The sequence below is a fragment of the Callithrix jacchus genome, chromosome 7, assembly GCF_049354715.1.
Source record: "Callithrix jacchus isolate 240 chromosome 7, calJac240_pri, whole genome shotgun sequence".
Taxonomy (NCBI): Eukaryota; Metazoa; Chordata; class Mammalia; order Primates; family Cebidae; genus Callithrix; species Callithrix jacchus.
The window spans coordinates 99,523,268-99,546,209 of NC_133508.1; the positions used below are offsets into that span (position 1 = coordinate 99,523,268).

At 40.5% G+C, this 22,942-nt stretch overlaps 1 protein-coding gene across 3 annotated transcripts; it reads left to right on the forward strand.

Moving 5' to 3' along the window:
* Positions 1-7,635: 7,635 nt before the first annotated feature.
* Positions 7,636-22,539, forward strand: USP1 (ubiquitin specific peptidase 1). 3 transcript variants are annotated; one of them, XM_017974804.4, is made up of 9 exons: positions 7,636-7,895; positions 11,076-11,315; positions 12,725-12,845; positions 13,408-13,512; positions 14,328-14,488; positions 15,961-16,646; positions 18,460-18,630; positions 19,295-19,496; positions 21,030-22,539. In XM_017974804.4, exons 2-9 carry the CDS (start codon positions 11,146-11,148, stop codon positions 21,763-21,765), a joined length of 2,352 nt encoding a protein of 783 aa, XP_017830293.1. In that variant the 5' UTR covers positions 7,636-7,895; positions 11,076-11,145; the 3' UTR covers positions 21,766-22,539. The 3 variants fall into 3 exon arrangements, with proteins under 3 accessions (XP_017830293.1, XP_002750949.1, XP_078188199.1); XM_002750903.6 differs by having other exon boundaries at positions 7,636-7,799; XM_078332073.1 differs by lacking the exon at positions 7,636-7,895 and adding an exon at positions 8,360-8,731.
* Positions 22,540-22,942: the final 403 nt, after the last annotated feature.

Below are 22,942 nucleotides of genomic sequence, written 5' to 3' on the forward strand. Positions count from 1 at the left end.
AGTTCTCTACACACTCACACTGAGAAAGGGCCATGTGAGGACACAGCAAAAATGTGGTTGTCTGCAAGCTAGAAAGAGCCCTCACCAGAAACTGAATCTGCTAGCGCCTTGATCTTAGACTCTCTAGACTCCAATACTGTGAGAAGTAAATGTCTGTTGTCTAAATTTCCTGGTGTATATCATTTTGTTATAGCAGCCTGAGATGACTAAGAGACTGTGCCATGTTTCGCTGGAGCTGGGAAGCAGTTTCAAAGGCTTTCACTTGGCCTTCCCCACCATTATGGCTTTTACTCCATAGGCAAAGTCCTAATGGAGTTGCATCAGCTGCCAAAAAGGACAACCCATTATACATTTGAAGGGTGGGGAAATGACCATTAAGTGTAGTCACAGATCCAGTAGTAAACTCACTCTGAGCTGGTCCTTGCCATGACTCCATTTATTAACTGGCCTCTTTATGCCCCCATTATAACAGAGGACCACGATGATGCTTGTGGCCTGTGGACAGCAAGTTAAATTAATAACCTGTTTCACAATCCTTGGAAAGTTTGGGTATGCTCATTTCACCAGGGTACAATGACCCAAGTAAATGACTGAAGATCCCTTTGGGGAAGGACTGGGGAAACCATTACCATTTATACTATTGAGATATAGCAAGGTCTCTTCAGTCAGTGGGTTCCAGGTCTAAAAATGCTCTGGTCTGGAAACTAATTGACTATTGCGTGGTTATCCTTAGCGTCCTGGTCATCTATCCTTGTTTTCCCACTAGTACAAAATAATAGAGCTTTGTTGATTGTCTATTTTGCCCCTAAGGACATTACCATCTAGTAACCATTTCTATAACTCTCTTGGTCAGGTCCCCTTGGTAGCTCATAATAACTGCAAGCTCCTGGCTTCTGGTAATTAAGTACTGCCACTTGGTCTGTATTGTTTTGGGGTCTTATCATCTCCATTGTTATCAGTGAGTATAGGTCTGGGAGGCCTCTGCTACCATCAGTCCTGGCTTGCAGAGAGCCACCACTGAACTTTTTAGTGATGTTTATGTCCTTTGCACCAGTGCATTCCTTATGGCCTTGGTAAATGGTGTGTCCTCTGGGCCTTCCCTCAGAACATAATGATCACAACCTTCTGTACATAATATATTCACTCTAGCAGACCCATTTCTGGGAGCCTTTTAATCCCTTTTTGAGCCACCTGCCTACCCTGGCACTTCTGGCATTTCATTTTTTCTCCCATGCTTTTAGGAGCCACTGTAGTAGTGAGTGTTCACATCAAACTCTTGGGGGTCCTTGGCAGAATATTAAATCCTGTATTTGGAAGAATACTCCAAATTCGATGTAACTTTCCCCATTCAATTTTACATTCCAGCTCCCCTTGCTTAAGCATCATCTGAATCCAGGCCCATGTATTCTTCCTAAGTTCCTGTTGCTACATGCTTGTCTAGGTCTTAAATTTTGGGAAACAGTCCTTTACCTATACTCACCAGGCACAGCACCTTCCCAACTAGGTTATGCTATGATTTAACCCTAATTATAGGTCCACTGGCCAGAAGACTAGATGAGAGGTGTGAGTGCTGGGGGAAGGGAGAAGGAAGGGAGGACATGCCTTTCAAGTAGAAGCCTCTGTAATGTTTTCTAATACAGGAAAGTGATAGCTCTTAGGAGGGAGGAGGGGCCACACTTCAGGCATCAGAGGAGCCAGGGGAATTGAAATTTTCATGATCACTACCCGCATGTCCTGTGTGTCAGGGTGCTAGATTTTCTCAACCATGGCCCTGACTTTGACACAACAGACCTATTTTAGGCATTTAACCATCTTTTAAGTTTGGCCACTCTAAAGTGGTCTTGGTGCTCAGCTTTCTCCACTCTTCCCCTGCAGATGAGAGCTGCTTTTTGAGCAACAAAGAGGAGCTCTGGTTTTCACACCAGACCTTCAATTGCTTATTACCTACCCTCAGCTGTTCTTTATTTTTCTGTAATCAATGGAGTTTAGCAATAACCATCCAATTCTATTATCCTCATAGCTACAACTTCCACCGTACATCTTAACTGCCAGATATATCACACCTACTAGTGCATTCTCTTCCACCTGGTACATCATCCTGATTGGACCATTATCTTGTGCCAGGAGCTGACTATGCTTCACCTACCACCTCCTAGGTAGTCTATAATTAAGCTCCCAAACCCCATCTGATTGTCTACTTTTTCCAACCAATCCTTGTACTAACTCATGCAGGCAGGCTTCTTGAGGAGCAGATGTGGAGAGAGACAAAGCTGGAGTATGAGATGTGAAAGGAAGGGAGAGGAAGTAGGACTGGGAAGAGAATGAAGTCAAATTCTAGTACAAGTCCAACAAAGCTTTGGCCAGCTTGGCCAAGAGTTCCGGAGTGAATACTGACCATCAGAGGTGTCCAGTGGTGGGCCATAATGGCTGAGCCTTTATAGTCCAGTCTTGCTTAATCACCCAGTTTAGGCTGCAAAGCGCATGACTGTGGGCAAGGCCACTGTCTGTGGTTAAAGCAGAGCCTGATGGAACTGACAAGTGGAGGTACTCTTTGCAGCTTGGGAACAAGTCCTTCCTTGAAGGGGGATCTGGGGAGCACATCTTCATATCTACCACAAGGGCATACAGATATCCAGCATATTCTCTTTTCAAGGAACCAAAAGGTGTACAGTACTTTTCCATTTTTCACCTTTTGGGGTATCTTCGCCTGCTGACGATTTTTTTTTTAACTTAGTACAGGGAAGCATAGCAGAGAATGCTATTTGTTCCCTAATATCCATTTTATTATTCTTCCTTAATATTATAACCCTTGATTTTTAGTTGGGTATATGGCCACCCAGAATAATGCTGTCATATGACTTAAGCTCTGGCCAATGAGCTATAAGTAGGAATGGTTTGTACAGCTTCCAGGAAGTACCTTTAAAGAGAGGGGACCATGATCATCTTTATCCTTTTTTCTTTCCTGCATAGGAGTGTAGACATGATAGCTGGAATCCAAACAACTATCTAGGACCAAAAAATAGAAGCCACATGTTGAGAATGGAAGAAATTAGGTCCCTGATGGTCATGGAATCACCATACTAATCTAGACTGCCTACTTCTGCTTTCTGTATACATGATAAATAAATAAATGTTAATTTTAGCTAAGGCCACTTAAAAATATTCTGTTACTCATAAACGAACCTATGCCTATTGGATGCAAAGTTTGGTTCCTATAAATTTGTGTTACACATAACCTTAAAAGAAATGTGGTGTTTGTTTAGTAGAAGCATTTGGGCAGTGGGTGGTAAAGACTCAGATACTGCAAGATGAAAAACTGGTGACCCTTGTTGTCCAGTTGCCAGACATTTGGTAAACCTGTTGCCAGCTTTAGAAGGCAGATCACATACCAATCTGTGGCATGAAGGGAATAGTGACGTCGGCGTTGCTGCCGAGCAGCGTGCTTGCATTGCTGGTGCATGAGGCGCGGCACGGGTCCTTCAGTCAAAGCCATTTATCCGTGTGCCGACGCTGTCTGCCAGCCTCCTCCCTCACCCGCCCTCCTTCCCCACATTCCTCCTCCTCCTCTCCTCCTCCTCCTGCTCCACCTCCTCTTCGTCGTTGTCGTCCTCCTCCTCCTCCAAGCTGCTAGCTGACAAATACAATTCTGAAGGAATCCAAATGTGACTTTGGAAATCGTCAGAGAAAACAACCTTAGAAAATGGCACAAAATCATTGTGCACCAGGAGAGAATGTGGGGGCGCAAACCCTTTTCCTCCCAAAGGGTTGTGGCATGAAGGGAAATGGTTGGAAAAGGAAGGAATCCAAATGTGACTTTGGAAATCGTCAGAGAAAACAACCTTAGAAAATGGCACAAAATCGTTGTGCACCAGGAGAGAATGTGGGGGCACAAACCCTTTTCCTCCCAAAGTTGTGGCATGAAGGGAAATGGTTGGAAATGGCGGAGACTAGCCTGGCCAACATAGTGAAACCAGTCTCTAATAAAAATACAAAAATTAGCTGGGTGTGGTGCATGGTGGCGTGCACCTGTAATCTCAGTTACTCAGGAGGCTAAGGCAGGAAAATTGCTTGAACCCAGGAGGCGGAGCTGCAGTGAGCCAAGATCATGCTATTGCACTACAGCCTGGGTGACAAAACAAGACTCGATTCCCAACACCTCCCCCTAAAAAACACCTCATAATTTGAAACTTTAAAGGGCGGGAAAAAAACCACACTTCTTCTTGCCTTCAGACTGAAGTACAGTTGGCCTTCCACATTCATGGGTTCCAAATACATGGATTCAACCAACCACAGATCAAAGAACCTTATGAAAAAAGGTACACAAAGTTCCAAAAAGCAAAACTGGAACTTGCCACATGCCAAGTGTTAAATACTATGTTAAATCCATGTGAATGAAGTGATGTGTAGACATTGTATTAGGTAATTGAGTAATCTAAAGATTATTTAAAATATATGCAGGATGTGCATAAGTTGTATGCAAATTTATGCCATTTTATATATGGGACTTGAGTATCCTTGGATTTTGATATCGACAAGGGTCCTGGAACCAATTCACCATAGATACCAAGGGATGACTGTACATAGAAACAGTGCCTGTGAAACTTAGGAAGGAAATATGCCTGGCATTTACCCATACAAGACTGACAAATATAGGATTAAGAATGCTGTGAACCTATTAAATCCCATTTTTCCAGTGGGATTAGCTGTCATTAAGAGTAGGGTAGCTGAGGAGTGCACAGAAACCAGGAAAAAAGTTTCTGGGCTTAAAAACTAAGCAAGAACTGTGGCTAGAATTTCTCCCACAAAGAACTGACTGAGAGCAAAAGGATGAGAAGGATATTAAATTTTCACATGAATTATATTGCCAGAGATACACCAAGCTTCTGCTATGGCTATTGACAAGCACAGGTGTGGAGGTGTTTGATTTTTCTGAAGCAGCATTAGCAGAAATCTGTGTCCAGCCACTTGTCCTGTGGGTATTGACAGGCAGGACCTAGGACATGCATGGCACTGGTGCAGATCATAGTGGATATAGTGAGGTTCTAGGGTCAGCAGTGCAAGCAGCTTTCTGATGGTGGAGGTTTCCGAGGCATTGCAGTAGCAATGTGATTCAGAGACATCATTTCCGGATCATAGAAGAGTCATTGCTGAAAAACTAATCTAGAGCCTATTTAATCAACCCTCCCAAGTATGCGATACCATTGAGTTTCTACTAGCTGAAATGGATTCTATTTTCTGCAACTGAATCTTAACTGATACCACATATTGAATACAGGAAGAATAGTGGCTGCAGACAATAGGATCTCAGGGATATGGGAAAATAGAATTGCTTATCCGTTCTGGTAGAGATTGAAAGTAGCAGTAATTCTGCTAGTACTAGAAAATGAGACACTGCCAGTCTGTGATACACAATGGCTAAGAAAGACTGACTTACATATTTTCTAATCTTGTCCTTGTGTATTTTGTTATATGCTGGCTCAACATCTGTATGTTAAATAAGCATCTCAATCTTAATATTCTAATGATGATCCCTCCCATTTAGCCCACTAAGACCCCCATTTTAGCAAGGACCAATAGTTATCTAAGTTGCTCAGATGAAACAAGACAAAACAAAATCATTGTTATCCTTGCTTTTTCTTTCTTTTTCTGGGGGGGGACATATGACAAGGTTTCGTATTCTCACCCAGGCCAGAGTGCAGTGGTGCATCTCACTTCACTGCAGCCAGAGATCCTCCCACCTCAGCCTCCCGAGTAGCTGGGACTACAGGCAAGTGCCACCACGCCCGGCCAATTTTTGGAGTTTTTTTCATAGAGATGGGTCTCACCGTGTTGTCCAGGCTGGTCTTGAACTCCTGGGTTCAAGTGATTCACCGACCTTGGCCGCCCATTGGATGCCCGGCCTGTGTTTTCTTACATTATCATACAGCCAATCTATTAGCAGAGCTCATTGGCTATACTCAAAATATAGCTTGAACGCTACCAGTTTTCAGCAACCCACCATCTTATTCCAAACTATCAAAATTTATTTCTTGGCTTATTTAACCAGAATTTTGGCTGATCTTTCTGTTTCTACTTTTTTTTGAGACAGAGTTTTGCTCTTGTTGCCCAGGCTGGAGTGCAGTGGCGTGATCTTGGCTCTCTGCAACCTCCACTTCCAGGTTCAAGTGATTCTCCAGCCTCAGCCTCCAGAGTACCTGGGACTACAGGCCTGTGCCACCACGCCTGGCTAATTTTGTAATTTTAGTAGGGACAGGGTTTTACCATGTTAATTAGGCTGGTCTTGAACTTCTGATTTCAGGTGATCTACCTGCCTCGGCCTCCCACAGTGTTGGAATTACAGGTGTGAGTCACCGCGCCTGGCCTTCTGCTTGTACTCTTGAAGGTCAACGTGTATCCTGCCATTCCCCAGCTCAGAATCATCCAACCACTCCCATCTCCTTACTCAGCTTACCCAGGGCCCTGCCAGTCTCATCCATGTCCCATCTTCTTATTCTTCTTTTTTTTTTAGTGATGGAGTCTTGCTCTGTCACCAAAGCTGGAGTGCAGTGGCACAATCTCGGCTTGCTGCAACCTCCGTCTCCCAGGCTCAAGCGATTCTTCTGCCTCAGCCTCCTGAGTGGCAGGGACTACAGGCGCATGCCACCACGCCTGGCTAATTTTTTGTATTTTTAGTAGAGACGGGGTTTCACCGTGTTAGCCAGGATGGTTTCGATCTCTTGACCTCGTGATCCACCTGCCTTAGCCTCCCAAAGTGCCAGGATTACAGGCATGAGCCACAGCGCCCGTTCTCCCATCTTTTCTTAAACTCACTGTGCTCTAAGCGCCCTGGCCTCGTTGCTCCTTTCCAAGACACCAAGCACATTAAGCTTCAGGACCTTTCTAACTTGCTGTTCTCTCTGCCTGCACCATTCTTCCCTCAGATTCCTCCAAGGCTCGCTCAGTTTTATTCAGCTCTGCTCAAATGTCAACTCAAAGAGATCTTTCCAGACTACTTATACGGATAAGTATCCATCACTTATCTTAGTGTCACTTGACTCCCTCTCCAGAATGTAGTGCTCCTTTATGGCAGGGAATGCATTTCATCCCTCAAGCCTTGAAAAATGCCTGGTACATAGTAGGCGTCTTAAAAATATTTGATTAAATGGATTTGGACTGAACATAACTTACTTAACGGCAGCACTCGCGTTGAGGTCACCTCACCAAAGCAAGCACACAAACACAAAACGAAGCACAAGCAGATGAGGCCTGCCTGCCGCTCCTGCACCCTTTGGGAGGGCCCGCGCGGGAACGCTGGGAAGCTCCTGTGGCCGGAGCTGGGCCTGAAACTGTTCTTTCGTTTCCTTCTGCGGCCGAGGAGGGGAAGGGTTAAACAGGCGCACCGAAATGGGAAAGGGGTAAATAAGAAAAAAATGAGGCGTGGAGGGGCTGAGGATGGGGCCTCAGCTCTACAGCATTCGCCTGAGAATGTACTGTTATCTGTGGCAGCACCTTGTCTCACTGGATGGCCCTAGGCCCACTGGGGCTGCGACTCAGAACCGAAAGCCTCAGCGTGGCGCCAGCGGCTACCCTGGCAGCCATTTTCGGAAGCTGCTATCCTAGTAACCCCGCCCGGGCGCGTACGCACGAACGGGAGGCGGGGCTTGCCGCGAGGGCCTCGCTCCGGAAGCCGCACCCTCCGCGGCGTCCCACCGTCGAAGATTAACAAAACGCCAAACAAGATTTTAACAGTCGGAAGCGAAAGCGCGCACTCGAGCGCCAATGAGAGCGGAAGGAGGGGCACCGCGCCTGAGGAACGCACCGTATGTCGAACAATGATTGGCTAGAGCCCTCCTTTCTTCTTTTTTTTCTATTAGCTGGGCTTGCTGTTCCCGCCCATCTAATTGGCTTTGGTCTAGGTACTTCTGATTGGCTTCCCCCGGGCGGTGGGGGGCGCGGTTTTGGGGACTATTCATCATGGATTGGTGAATTTGGGCTCCTTCTCGAGGCGGTGGCCCGTCGGTCTTTTCTCTGTCCCGTCTCCCGACCCGTACGCTTTCCCTTAACTCGCGCGCACGAATGGTTAAAAAAAGGGTGTGAGGCTCGAGCCCGCCAGCCAGGCCGCTAGCACTTCGCGCGCGCCCTCAGCGAGGACCCGCACGAGCTGCCCGGCTCTGTGCCTGCGCTGTTTGAAACTGCGGAACCGGTTAGGCTATTGGGGAACTACCGTCCCAGTTGGCTCCGGAGCCCGTGCGTGCCGGGGGTGAGTGGCCGTCGCGAGGCAGCTCCTGACTTTCGCGTCTCTGCAACGTGGAGACTAGAACCGGCAATTTCAAAGGACGCCACCTTCAATCGCAGCGCTGGCGCGGGCGGAGGCTAAAACACGGGGGTCCTGAGACTGAGGAAAACGCGCCAAGTTCCCCTCGGTGGTGGAGTGCGAAGGACCCTAGCGGTTCAGGCGCTCAGCGAGTGGGGCCGCTGCTTCTTGCGTTCCTGGCCGTCCCGGGGCGGGCGCGGATGGGCGCAGCTCCGGGGATGTAGTTCGTGCCGGTGCAAAGCGGGACCGAGCGGTGGCCCGGGTTCCCGCTCTTGGGAGCGGATGGTCACTCCCCCGCGGGGAGGGCGATCCGACCAGATTTTCCTGGGGCCGGGGATCCGGCGGGCTCGGGGCAGGGACTCACCTGTCGCACCCACACTCATTCGGGTTGGACTCGCCGGCGTCACCGCCGCGGAACTCGCTTTTGGCCATGACCAGGTAAGAAGGGCCTGGGAGGAGGGCCCGGCGCTCGGGCGCGGGGGCAAGTTCGGCCGGCGCCGGAGAGGTACTGCCAGGGAGACCCCGGGAGTGTGTTGGCCCTGCACCCTGACCAAGCTGCCAGCGGGAGCCGTGTGTGCCCCGGGCGGGGCGCCTGTCTTGCCGCCACCGGGACCCGAGAAGGCAGGTGCGGGCTGGGCGTAAATAGGCCAATTCCACGGCGAGGGCGCTCGGCGCGGGGGTGTGGGCCGAGGACGCCGCCGCCAGCCTCCCCCGGCCCGGTGGCCCGGTGGCCCGGTTGCTGCACGTCCTTCCAGTTTCTTTTCCGTTCCCGAGAGCGGTGAAGGATGGGGAGAAAGAAACGTTTCCACGCAGCTTGCACTGTGTCGGTAATTGCGAAATTTTACCGCGCATTTTCTTTCACTTACACTTTCACCAGAAGTATTTAGAACGCCACGTGTCTTAAACCTTGGCGAAGATATTGTCCTTGTTGTAGATTTTTCTCGAGAAATCGGAATCGAGTCGTGTCATAAAGGAAAGAAATTAAAACTGTTGGGACTGAGTGTTCACGCTGTCAACAGATAATGGTCGATTCGTTGTGCTTTCTGCGGAAGTTGAGTTAGTTACAGGAGAAATATTTTGGATGTAACAGTCCCCCAGTTATAAGGAAAGCTAGGAGCAAGAAATAATAGCGCGGAAGATACTGCATCTGGCAAAATGTTGCATTCTCGGTGTGAGCATTGCTTTGAGGGACCAGGAGTTTGTTTCGTTGATTAAGCTGACGATCCGCTATTTCACCCCCCTAATCATTCTTCTGTGAAGTCCGGTTACTCTGTCAGTTTGAGATCCAGTTTCTATCATCCATTAGAATGGGCTCTCGAGAAAAACCTTTTATCAGAATCATTAATGCTTGGCGATCCCTGAGAACTTAGCGCAGGTTGGTTTATCAGTCAGAAGACAGCGCTTCCTGAGAAGCATTGGATATGAACAGGAGAGTAAGTGGAGTTGGTGACAGAATGGGGAGATTGGTCACTTTACAGATCATCCTGACTTGGGTCTCAAAAATGATTTCAGTGCTGAGTTCAGTGTGAATTCCTAGATCGCTGTCAGCCAAGTGAAATGCCTATTAAGGATGGAATTTGAATGAGTTTTGTCTAGTTCATTTTATCACTCTGCATTTCAAATTTGAAAGTCGTTGCTGAGGTTTTGGGCTTTAAGTAATTTAATGACAATACTCCAGTCAGACAATTTTTCCTCATTTGTTCTACTGAAATATAGGACTGAAGTAGAAAATGTTAACTCCTACAAATGTTGCCATTATTTTTTCATGTGAAAGTTTTACTTTAAAACAGGGTAGGAAAGTTGCAAATGGCAAACAAGATCATCATTTTTCCTACTGAAAGCACTATTTTTAAAAACCAAAGTTTTTTTTTAAAAGTTTGGAAAACGAGTAGAATATTGTAGTTTCTAGTGCATTAAGAGTTTGATTTACGGGCCGGGCGAGGTAGCACACGCCTGTAATCCCAGCACTTTGGGAGGCCGAGGCGGGCGGATCATGAGGTCAGGAGTTGGAGACCAGCCTGGCCAACATGGTGAAGCCCCGTCTCTACTAAAAATGCAAAGAAATTAGTCGGACGTGATGGTGCACACCTGTAATCCCAGCTACTCAGGAGGCTGAGGCAGGAGAATCGATTGAACCCGGGAAGTGGAGGTTTCAGTGAGCCGAGAATTTGATTTACACAGAGTGCATCAAACAGTTTTTTATATCACTGTCTCAACTTTGCATATGTTTTATTATCTTTCACTTGGGTTTTTAGGTATAACTTAACACCATCCCTATGCCTTGAATGCAGATTATACTTTAATAAGCTTTTTAGATACTGATACCTTATTTTCATGTATTCATGTTAGTAACTAGAAAAGGCCTTGGAAAAGGGGACTCATCGTCCAGCACTATGATTTTCTGTTCATCCTTGTTTCCCACCTTGTACTTGGGAATTAGAGGTGGTAGTGCTCAGTCAGTATTTTCTGAATGCATTATTATAATGAAATACTAAGTTTTTACTAATACTACCTTACTGTAGGTCTATTAAATAGGATATTTTGTAATGCGACCCTTAATCCATAGCAGGCTGATTTAAAAAATTCAGTAGCTTTTATTTTTTGTTCTTTATGAATAGTGTGGCAAGCTCCTTCATTTAAACAATAAATATTGAGTGCTTATTGGCAGGCATGAGGTTTTCAAATATTAATTTCTAATGTATCATTCCCTTGGTAAATTTGTTTTCAAAATTGATGATTTTGTTACCTAAAACTGATACAAATTTTTCTCTGCGGTTAACAGATATAATTGGTGATTACAACTTTTCCCTATAAATTTGTTCTTGACAACTCCTTGGGATTTGAAGAAAAAAATGCCTGGTGTCATACCTAGTGAAAGTAATGGACTTTCAAGAGGTAGCCCATCAAAGAAAAACAGACTTTCTTTAAAGTTTTTTCAAAAGAAAGAAACTAAGAGAGCTTTGGATTTCACAAATTCTCAAGAAAATGAAGAAAAAGTTTCTGAATATAGAGCATCTGAAATGTATGTATCTTACATTTCTGTACTGTTAAAATTCTATGGTGAAGCAGCAGTGAACTTGATTGACAACTCCAGTCTGACTTTATAGAGGCAAAAAAAAGTACACCTAAGTGTACTTTTTAGTAAGTCTAGTAGTTTATAGTAGGAACAGCAAAACTGGTGGTTCCCATAGGGATCACATCCATAATGTTTAACTCATGAACACTGTGCTCAGGCATTTAGACTAACTTGGAGAAATATTTATTGACTAAAATTGTCTTTCTGAGTTTAAATTTGATTATTTGCAATGCAAAACATTTGTGTAGGGATAAAAGGTGATATATATTTGTTTGGTTCAGAAGACTTGGCAGTTTACATTTTAAACTTTGTAGTCATATATAATTAGTCATACCTGTTGGAGGCATACGATTGTAAATCATAAAAATAAACCTATAAATAAGTAATGCTTTTGATGCAAATAAATTCTTTAGCTACTGAAAATAAATCAGAACAAAGTAGAATACTTTATTTCATCAACAGCAGCTCTAGCTGGAGTCTGTACTCCTTTCCTGTTTAACAAATAAGCACTCTGCTGGGTGACTAAGGTGGATTTGGTCCCATGTGTTAATTTCCTAATAGCTACCAATAATCAGTTGAGATTGAGAGAGAACCTTTTGTTTATCAGCATTCATGCTTCTAAATACTTTAAGATGCTAGAGTAATGATAGCTAGCAATCGTAAAATAAATGAAAATACTGGGAGGACCTAGTGGGGTTTTTTTTTGATTGTTAAGGAAGTAAAAGAATAATAAACTTGAACTTTTTTTTTTGGAGACAGGGTCTCATTGTATTGCCCAGGCTGGTCTTGAACTCCTGGGCTCAAGCAGTCCTCCCAAGTAGCTGGGATTACATGTCAGTGCCACCACATCCACCTTCTGAACATTGTGAGGAATAGCTATATAATTTTTCTTTTTTTGGCCAGCAGGAAGTCATATATAATTCTCTTCATAGACTTTCTTTCCTCTGAATTCTGACTGATAGAATCTTACTTAGTGCAGCCTCTCCCAAATATTGTCATGGTTAGTTTATTCCCAGGTTTTTATTCAGTAAAACTACTTGATTAAAATGTCAAAGTAGGTGAAACAAATCACAGTCTTAGTTCCTCAATTTCCTACTCTGTAAAATAGGATTAACATCCTTCTGAGGGAATTGTTTTGAGGCTTGTTAAGTGTAATAATGTTTTTAAATACTTTTAAAACTTATTCTGGGCATGTAGCAGTTTTTGAGCCTGTATTTTTTAAAATGTCATGTGAACAAGGTTCACATACTTTTTAGATTATACAACTTTTGGGAAAAGACTAAATCTACGGAAGTAATATTTTCTCCTTGTTTAAGATGCTGCTTGATTATCCTTCTCCCTTCTATACTTAATAGTGATCAAGTTGTTCCTGCAGCACAGTCTTCACCTATAAACTGTGAGAAGAGAGAAAACTTGTTACCATTTGTGGGACTGAATAATCTCGGCAATACCTGTTATCTTAATAGTATACTTCAGGTAAATTGACAATTTTTCTATATAATAAAGCTTTAGTCGGCAAAGAATGATGTAACAATGTAACATTTAATGTTTCTGAGCTATTGAAGGACTTTAATGTTCATACTGTCTTTGCCTTTGATTGTAAATATAGTAGGCTAAAACAATATGTTGCATGTTATTAAACTTTGGGGTAAGAGAAAGTGATACACTAAATAAAGGTGGGATAATAAAATTGAGTAGACCTTGATAAAATGGAAGATGTCTCAAAGCTTTAATTTCTTTCTCTGATTCCTGGTGCTACAGTGATATGTATCTTATCCCTTGGAAATAATGTTGGCATTGTGTGTCCTTGTAACCTTAAAGTCTTAGCAATATCTGCCCAGGCTCAGTGCTTTGTGCCAATGAGGGAAGACACTGGGCTACTACTGATGGGGTGGAGAACAAATTTTGACACAAAGCTTAATCTCAGAATTTTAGGTAATACACATTAAAAGTGCGCTATAGAAAGCATGATATTGTTTTAATGATTTTATGTATCTTGTTGGTTCAGTAAACACTGACACAATCTCACTTTTTATAGGTATTATATTTTTGTCCTGGTTTTAAATCTGGAGTGAAGCACTTATTTAATATTATTTCAAGGAAGAAAGAAGCTCTAAAGGATGAAGCCAATCAAAAAGACAAGGTAGGAAAAATATATAAAAGAACAGAAAATAACATAAAATGCCCAAGTAAATGAATGGAAATTCATTTGCCTGGAAACGAAGAGGATTTTGAGGGGAGGATGACAAAGATTATTTCTCTGTTAATGAACTATTGTCAGAAACGCAGTTGTTTTTCATTCTTTCAACTTAGCTAACTAGATAATTCCCTTTTACTGAGTGTTTGCTCTAGTCCTCAAATCTGTTTATCATACTTTCCTCGTTTGTATACTATAATCACCATGTTATACCCATGTATAACCTATTTACCCATTGTGTTTTCAAATTGACTTTTTAAAAAATTTAAATACACTGTATTTAAAACCATTGTAATTCACATGAATAGTAATTAAAAATTCCTCTTAAAATTACAAAAAAGACCAGGCGTATTGGCTCACACCTGTAATCCCAGCACTTTGGGTGGCCAAGATGGGTGGATTGCTCAAGCGCAGGAGTTTAAGACCAGCCTGGGTAACATGGCAAGACCCTCTCTCTACCAAAAATGCAAAAACTAGCTCGGTGTGGTGGTGTGCCCCTGTAGTCTCAGAGGTGGGAGGATTGCTTGAGCCCAGGAGGTTGAGGCTGCAGTGAGCCTCGATCAAGCCATTGCACACTCCAGCCTGGGCAACAGAGACTCTGTCTCAAAATAAAAAAAAAATAAGGTTGATTTGTCTATCCCATAAAATTAGTGCTATAATGCAACTTAGAAAAGCTAGTAAAGTGAGACAAAGACAAATGAAGAAGGCACTTAATTTGTTCACAAATAAAATTATTGGTTTGTGTGTTTCTTTCTTGACAGGGAAATTGCAAAGAAGATTCTTTGGCAAGTTATGAATTGATATGCAGTTTACAGTCCTTAATCATTTCGGTTGAACAGCTCCAGGCTAGTTTCCTCTTAAATCCAGAGAAATACACTGATGAACTTGCCACTCAGCCACGGCGACTGCTTAACACACTCAGGTATAGCCTATGATATAATTTTAGGGTTTCAATTTAGCTACTTGTTTATATCCTTGGAGGAGAATGATATGTGAACAAACAGAAATAAAGGGCAAGGAAAGTAAGAAACTCTAGGTCCACAGTCCTTTATATCCCAGAGGCTCTGAATACTGGAATTTTTTTTCATAAATTTGGTGCTAAATTCGTTAGATCTGAATATATTAGGCTTTTTATAGTCATTATTCATATTTATCTCTAATGTGAATATTCATACATCCTTCTATAGAAATAGGATCATGTTTAATTATAGAGTACTACCATATCATGTTGGTGATAAATATTTTACTTATACGTCGTATTATCTTTGAATCTGAAAATGTCTGAATTTCTAAATGCATGGTCCTCAGATTAGGAGTTATAGAACTATATTCAAAATATGTGTAAGAACCGTAAGTTCCAAATAATGTATTTTTGTTAATATGTGATTAGAGGAGAACTATTGGATAACTGGATTAGATTGCTTTTTGTTATTTTCTTAAAAATGAAACTTTATATATATAAAATAGCCTTATTCAAATAAAGTTATACTAATAGGGCAAGTCTTTAAAACAATCACTTAAGCATTTAGTTTAGAAATAGAACTAGGTGCAGTGTATTGCTACACCTTAGTTAAGAGGTATTGTAGGCTGGGCATAGTGGCTCACACCTGTCCCAGCACTTTGGGAGGCTGAAGTGGGTGGGTCATTTGAGGTCAGGAGTTCGAGACCAGTCTGGCCAACATGGTGAAAACCCACCTCTACTAAAAATAGAAAAATTGGCTGGGCATGGTGGTTCACACCTAAAGTCCCAGCTTCTTGGGAGGCTGAGGCAGGAGAATTGTTTGAACCCAGGAGGTGGAAGTTGCGGTGAGCCAGATTGCAACACTACAGTCCAGCCTGGGAGACAGAGCAAGTCTCCTGTCTCCAAAATAAAAAAGTATTATAACATGGTAACCAAGAGTGGGGTTTGACTACTGGCTTTTCATCCTAACTAGTTCTGTGACCTTGGGCAAGTTATTTAACCGCTGTGTGCCTCAGTGGCTATATCTATCTGACAATAGTGGTGGTGTAATAGTCCCTTATAGGGTACTATTGCTATTATGAAGATAATGTATATGTAGGAGATAAAGCATTTTGACTAAGACCTTGTATATGGTAAGCACTGTTAGTTATTAATATGTTTAGAAGAGGATCAAGTATATTAAATACATTATAAAATATATAAATATATTAAATATATTAATATATTTGGAAGAGGTTCAAAGTATTATAATGAAAAACAGATAAAATTTACTCTTTTAGTTTCAGGTAAGAAATTTCAAATTAGTGCTGAATGAGATTTAAAAATTAAATAATTTACAATATTCCTTACATGAATTCATTCCTATGTAGAAATAGTTTTATGTACTATATCTTTAAAACTAGAATAGATGAAATGGAAATTTTTATTTATAGGGAACTCAACCCTATGTATGAAGGATATCTACAGCATGATGCACAGGAAGTATTACAGTGTATTTTGGGAAACATTCAAGAAACATGCCAACTCCTAAAAAAAGAAGAAGTAAAAAATGTGGCAGAATTATCTACTAAGGTAGAAGAAATACCTCATCAGAAAGAGGAAATGAGTGGTATTAACAGCATGGAGATGGACAGTATGAGGCATTCTGAAGACTTTAAAGAAAAACTCCCAAAAGGAAATGGGAAAAGAAAAAGCGACACAGAATTTGGTAGCATGAAGAAAAAAGTTAAAGTATCCAAGGAACACCAGTCATTGGAAGAGAACCAGAGACAAACTAGATCAAAAAGAAAAGCTACAAGTGATACATTAGAGATTCCTCCTAAAGTAATTCCCAAGTATATTTCCGAAAATGAGAGTGCAAGAGCTTCACAAAAGAAATCAAGAGTTAAAATTAATTGGTTAAAGTCTGCAAATAAGCAACCCAGCATTCTTTCTAAATTCTGTAGTCTGGGAAAAATAACAACAAACCAAGGAGCTAAAGGACAATCTAAAGAAAATGAATATGATCCTGAAGAGGACTTGGGGAAGTGTGAAAGTGATAACACAGCTAATGGACTTGAATCTCCAGAAAATACTGTTATACCTGTAAATGTTAATGAAGTTAAACCCATAAACAAAGGTTAGTATAATTCTTAGACTTTGATAGGTAGGAGCATTAACAGCTATAGAATTAGAATTTTCTCTTCTTAGATACATATATAATATAATCTATGCATAAAATTGTTTCAAGAGAAGGAAATTTAACACTGAATGTGAACTATGGTGTTCTAAGTGCTATGCTTAAATTAGTGTGTGTGTGTATATATATATAATGTCATGAAAGTAATTTTAACTTACAGTTTATAAAGTAGGGAAGTTCAGCTGGGCCACGGTAGCTCACACCTGTAATCCCAGCACTTTGGGAGGCTGAGGCAGGTGGATCACCTGAGGTCAGGAGTTCAAGACTAGCCTGGTCAACATGGCGAAACCCCATCTCTACTAAGAATACAAAAATTAGCCAGGCATGGTGCATGCCTGTAGTCCCAGCTACTCAGGAGGCTGAGGCAGGAGAATGAGGCCGAGGTTGCAGTGAGTCAAGATTGTGCCACTGCACGGTAGCCTGGGTGACAGAGCAAGACTCTGTCTCAAAATAAAAAAGTAGGGAAGTTCAGTATATCTTAACGTACATTTAAAAGTACATTTCCCTTTATGCAGTGTTTGATGTAAACTCATGAAGGACATTGTATTCAGTGAAATATTTAAAGTAGAGACGAAGTACAGTCATGTTGCTTAACAACGGGGATATGTCTTGAGAAATGTGCTGTTTCATTGTGCGAATGTCACAGTTTACTTATACAACTAGACGGTAGAGCATACTACACAACTAGCCTATGTGGTATAGACCAGGGGTGTCTAATCTTTTGGCTTCCTTGGGCCACATAGGAAGAAGTGTCTTGGGCCACACACAAAATATACTAATGGTAGCTGATGAGCAAAAAAAAAAAAAAAATCACAAAAAAGTCTCATAGTGTTTTAAGAAAGTTTATGAATTTGTTATGGGCTGCAGGCAAGCTTTGAATGGCCTATTGCTGTTAGGTAACCTGTACATCATATAACTATAGTGAATACTGTAGGCAACTATAGCACAGTGGTATTTGTGTATCCAAAACATCTAAGTATAGATAGGTAAACATAGGTATGGGACTACTGTCATACGCAGTCCATTGTTAATTGAAATGTTAGGTGGTACATAACTGTAACTTACGTCATACTTGAACTAAATTTTTACCTAGTTTTGTCCAGATCTACAGATCTCAGGGAAAATGTGTAATATTAACATGATGAATAGTTTTGCTGAAAATATCATCCTTATTCTGGGTTTATTGTATGGGGAGGTGTCTTTAGGAAGGGAGTTACAATACAACTGACTTTTTTTTTTTTGAGACAGAGTTTTGCTCTTGTTGCCCAGGCTGGACTGCAATGGCACAACCTTGGGTCACTGCAGCCTCCGCCTCCCAGGTTCAAGTGATTCTCCTGCCTCAGCCTCTTGAGTAGCTGGGATTACAGGCATGCGCCACCACGCCCAGCTAATTTTGTATTTTTAGTAGAGACAGGATTTCTTCATGTTGGTCAGGCTGATCTTGAACTCCTGACCTCAGATGATTCTGTCTACCTTGGCCTCCCAAAGTGCTGGGATTACAGGCATGAGTCACTGTGCCTGGCCTACAACTGACTTCTTTTGGAGACAGTAGTAATTCATAGTCAAAGTTTTATCTTTACAGGGACCTTAAATTTCATTAATAGGGTACCTCTTATCTAATAATGTTAATAAGCTGATAGATGAAAATGGAACTTTTATTCATGATATACTTTATTTAAATGGAAAATTGGTTACTTGGAGTATAATGAGAAACTAATCTGTATAGACTCATATTTTCCTATTTTCATTTTAGGTGAGGAACAAATTGGTTTTGAGCTAGTGGAGAAATTATTTCAAGGTCAGCTGGTATTAAGGACTCGTTGCTTGGAATGTGAAAGTTTAACAGAAAGAAGAGAAGATTTTCAAGACATCAGTGTGCCAGTACAAGAAGATGAGCTTTCCAAAGTAGAGGAGAGTTCTGAAAGTAAGCAAAATTGGACTCTTGTATGGACCATGGAATATTTATAATTTTTTAACAACACAAAGTCTAATAGTAGCTGGTATAATTAGGGAGGGGGAAAAAAAGCTAGCTTTTGGTATTGATTGTAACCTTTCTGCTTATCTGGTTTCACTTGTAAATAGCATTTGGGAAATAGTGACATTTTTATTTTGACATAGAGTATGTTAGAATGGAAAACTGAAATGCTTTAATAAGTGTACTTTTGGGGACCTGGGTCTTTCAGAGTTATTGAGGTTATTTTTAACACAATAATTGAGCCACTGTTGTGTCTAGTGCTTACCACAGAATATGGAAATACCATAGGAGATAATCATGAGACAGGTTTATCTGTCAGATATTGAAAATTTGTAAACTATTTTGTTACACACCGAGGCACAGAAACTAGGCTTATTTTGTTTTTGCTGTCTCTATCGTAATTTTTTTTTGCTGATCAAATATAGATATTTAAAAGATATGCACTATTGGATGTGCTTATGAAAATAGTTTCTGAAAGTAAAAATCTCTTTAGTTATTTAGGAATGGGTTGGTCAATTGAAATTAAATGGTAATTTTGAACATGAAACTTAGTGGTTTATTTTTGAGTCTGAGAGAGATATTTATTTGTGAGTGAAAGGATTCTCTTTTTTAGTTTCTCCAGAGCCAAAAACGGAAATGAAGACCCTGAGATGGGCAATTTCACAATTTGCTTCAGTAGAAAGGATTGTAGGAGAAGATAAATATTTCTGTGAAAACTGCCATCATTATACTGAAGCTGAACGAAGTCTTTTGTTTGACAAAATGCCTGAAGTTATAACTATTCATTTGAAGTGCTTTGCTGCTAGTGGTTTGGAGTAAGTATTGTAAATAAGAGCTATATGAAGAAAATTAGCTGCTGTAGAAGATAAGTCTTGTTCAAAATGCTGTAATAGAAGGAATATAAAGTACTGAAGTAGATTGTAAAGATTGCTTTAGTAAAGTTCTGTTCTCTTATTAACAGTTTCCCTATAAAAATGCATCAACCTTAAATCCTTTGGATATGAATACATAATCTACTACTAAGTAAGATTTCTTTTTCTTTCTTTTTTTTCTTTTTTTGAGATGGGGTCTTATTCTAGTTGCCCAGGCTGGAGCGCAGTGGCACAACCTCAGCTCACTGTAGCCACAACATCCTGGGCTCAGGTGATTCTCCCACCTCAGCCTCCTGAATAGCTGAGACTACAGGTGGAAGGCACTACGCCTAGCTAATTTTTTGTATTTTTAGTAGAGAATGGGTTTTGCCATGTTGCCTAGTCTGGTCTCAAACTTCTGGACTCAAGCAGTCCACCTGCCATGGCCTCATAAAGTGCTGGGATTATAGGCAGTTTCTTTATACATCTTTTCATATTCATTCCCTCTTAGATGTTAGTAGCAGAATTCAGTAGAACTGACTAGCAGGGAACAAATTTTGTATACATCAAGATTTTTTTGAAGGGGTGGGAAAGGCTAAATTTTTCTTAGTTGTAAGGTAAAGCAGGAAATCAAACTAGTCTTTCAACAGTTTGAAAAAAAATGCTAATTGTTTTGGATAGTCTGTGTTTTTCTGACATGTATAATGTCATTGTGTATGTGACTCCTTTGTATGTTAGTTGCTTGTTTGAAATTACCATGAGGGCTTCCCAGTAGCTCTCTCACACTTGATTATGTCTGAAAATGACATATAGTCCCTTATTCAATGGACCTTCCCTTTGCTAATAGTATAAAATACAATTTTATTTACTTTCCTAAATTTTGGTAGAGAAAAAGTTCACACTAAAAATGACTAAAATGGGCTGGGCATGGGTGGCTCACACCTAGTAATCCCAGCATGGGCAACATAACAAAACCCTGTCTCTACAAAAAATACACAAACTAACCCAGTGTGGTGGCGTGCACTTGTGATCCCAGCTACTCTGGAGGCTGAGGTGGGAGGCTCACTTGAGCCCAGGAGGCTGTGATTAGCCATGATTATACCACTGCACTCAACCTGGGTGACAGACTCTGTCTTGGAAAAAAACAAAAACAACAAAACCACACACAAAAACTAAAATGTAACATTTGGGTTCAGGTTCAGTCTATTTAAAATACCATTTCTCTTCTTACTGCACAAAATTAGGAAAATAAAGGAAAAAATACTTTATCTCCACAGAAATGCCTGAATATTAGAAGTTACTTCAGTATTTTTTTGTTTCTGCATGTATTACAAATATTATTCAAAGATGGGTTCTTGTTTTCTGCTTTTCTGATTGTTCATATGAACACTGAATATTAAGGGTTTACTCAGATTTTTACTTGGTTTCAGACTGGGGTATAACATTTTCAATTTAAAATGGAACTGCAGGAAATCTTTTCTTTTTTTCCTCCCAAAGGTTTGATTGTTATGGTGGTGGACTTTCCAAGATCAACACTCCTTTATTGACACCTCTTAAATTGTCACTAGAAGAATGGAGCACAAAGCCAACTAACGACAGCTATGGATTATTTGCGGTTGTGATGCATAGTGGCATTACAATTAGTAGTGGGCATTACACTGCTTCTGTTAAAGTCACTGACCTTAATAGTTTAGAACTAGATAAAGGAAATTTTGTGGTTGACCAAATGTGTGAAATAGGTAAGCCAGAACCATTGAATGAGGAGGAAGCAAGGGGTGTGGTTGAGAATTATGATGATGAAGAAGTGTCAATTAGAGTTGGTGGAAATACACAGCCAAGTAAAGTTTTGAACAAAAAAAATGTAGAAGCTATTGGACTTCTTGGAGGACAAAAGAGTAAAGCAGATTATGAGTTATACAACAAAGCCTCTAATCCTGATAAGGTTGCCAGCACAGCATTTGCTGAAAATAGAAATTCTGAGACTAACGATGCCAATGGGACCCATGAATCAGATAGAAACAAGGAATCCAGTGACCAAACAGGCATTAATATTAGTGGATTTGAGAATAAAATTTCCTATGTAGTGCAAAGCTTGAAAGAGTATGAGGGGAAGTGGTTGCTTTTTGATGATTCTGAAGTGAAAGTTACTGAAGAGAAGGACTTTCTGAATTCTCTTTCCCCTTCTACATCTCCTACTTCTACTCCTTACTTGCTATTTTATAAGAAATTATAGAGTGAGTGTATTTTCCTTGTGTATATTTAAACATACCCACACAAACATTGGTAAAGTTGGTTACATGAAAGAGTCTTTAGCTTATCTTTTGAAGCTATTGGATATTATTGGTCTCTCTAGGTTTTTCTATTAGTGAAATTTGAATTACTGAAAACCATGTTAATTTTTAGAATTCATTTTCCTCAGTAGAGACTAGTGATGCATTAGCTTCTGGGAACAAACTTGTATAGGTTCTTAATTAAATTATCCAAAACGGAAGCATTTAAACACTTTCGGATTTTGTGTTTGCTTTTTAAAATAAAGTCTTTTGTGTTTGCTTTTTAAAATAAAGTGCTTGTATTTGTATTCTCCATATTTTGGAGTAATTATCTACATGATGTTTATACGTCCTGTGGTTTTTCACCCAAGAAGCAGAATCTCATTCAGTACATTTAGTTTTATAAGAGTCATGAAGCTAAATATTTGGGCTATGTCAGGGGCACAAAGTCTAGAATGTGTGTATTCACAATGTTGTACATTTTGTGCCTTGAATCACTTAGAAAAGTGTCTCAGAAAACCTGGACAGTTCCCTTCTATCTTCACAAGAATTTTATATGTATTTATGAAGATGATTCTGTACTCTAGTATATCTTTTTGGGCATGGACTAATTTGTATCTCTTTAACTCATATTCTGCACGATCTGTATATAGTACATCAAATTTAGAGGTGTGACCTTAAATTTAACTTTTTTTAAAAACTGGGAGGTCAATAAAATTTAAACTGTTTAACAACTATGTATATGAATATTTGAATTTTTTTACTTGTATATTTTTATAAATACAGCTGAATTTTCTTAAAGAGATTAAGTATGTGTATATATATAAGAATGAATATGCATAATTACCTTTATTATTGAATACTTTGACAGTGCAGGAGAAGAGTTTTTCAAAGAGGAGAAATTATGCTTAGTTCATCCATGCTGTCATACTTAAAAGAGGTTTATAATGAAATTTGTTGCATTTGATTGTCCTTTAAGGTAGACATGATTTAATGGAATCCAAAACTGGAAAACTTAAGATGATACTTTGGGTACACATTAAAAATGTGGTTAAAATTTCATTTTAAAATGGTATGCTGAATTGGTAAGTGATGAATTATTTCATGACTTGTTAAGGGACATTCTTGGTACTAAGAGTT

Bases quoted from the DNA above. Each gene is read 5' to 3' on its own strand.
- USP1 (XM_017974804.4), top strand. From the start codon at position 11,146: ATGCCTGGTGTCATACCTAGTGAAAGTAATGGACTTTCAAGAGGTAGC. The intron at 11,316-12,724 runs GTATGTATCTTA...TATACTTAATAG, and splicing joins GAATATAGAGCATCTGAAAT to TGATCAAGTTGTTCCTGCAG. The intron at 14,489-15,960 runs GTATAGCCTATG...TTTTATTTATAG, and splicing joins CGACTGCTTAACACACTCAG to GGAACTCAACCCTATGTATG.